Genomic DNA, 306 nt, shown 5'->3' on the forward strand with positions numbered 1-306 from the left:
TCACCAGCTCCAAGGACTCCATCTCGGAGCTAACGGTGGTCTCCAGAAAGTCCCTGAAGTCCTTCGTCTCCAGCCTGAAGGACTGCATGGACAGTGGGTATGCGGAGGACAGCGATGAGAACTCCCTGGACATGGTGGGGAGGCCGGAGCTGAAGGTGGAGAAGACCCCCCACAAATACAAACACGCACTGGCCAACAAGCTCTGCAAACTCTTCAAGAGCAAAAGCCAGCTGGTCTTGAGGAGGGAGCTGCAGGACTGCCCGGAGGCGGGCTCGGGCTCGCTCCCGCTGCCCCTGCGGCGGGCCG

At 61.4% G+C, this 306-nt stretch overlaps 1 protein-coding gene across 1 annotated transcript in view; it reads left to right on the top strand.

Annotated features, from left to right (window-relative positions):
- The window catches only part of LOC103774073 (phosphoinositide 3-kinase regulatory subunit 5-like), a gene marked incomplete at its 3' end in the record, with an annotated part of 19,261 nt that extends 18,959 nt beyond the window's left edge, over positions 1 to 302 (top strand). The window contains exon 9 of the mRNA XM_008941454.1: positions 1 to 302. This exon is cut by the window's left edge and continues 240 nt beyond it. Within this exon, the coding sequence (XP_008939702.1) occupies positions 1 to 302 (302 nt within the window).
- Positions 303 to 306: the final 4 nt, after the last annotated feature.

The sequence above is a fragment of the Merops nubicus genome, unplaced genomic scaffold (assembly GCF_000691845.1).
Source record: "Merops nubicus isolate BGI_N331 unplaced genomic scaffold, ASM69184v1 scaffold29015, whole genome shotgun sequence".
Lineage (NCBI taxonomy): Eukaryota > Metazoa > Chordata > Aves > Coraciiformes > Meropidae > Merops > Merops nubicus.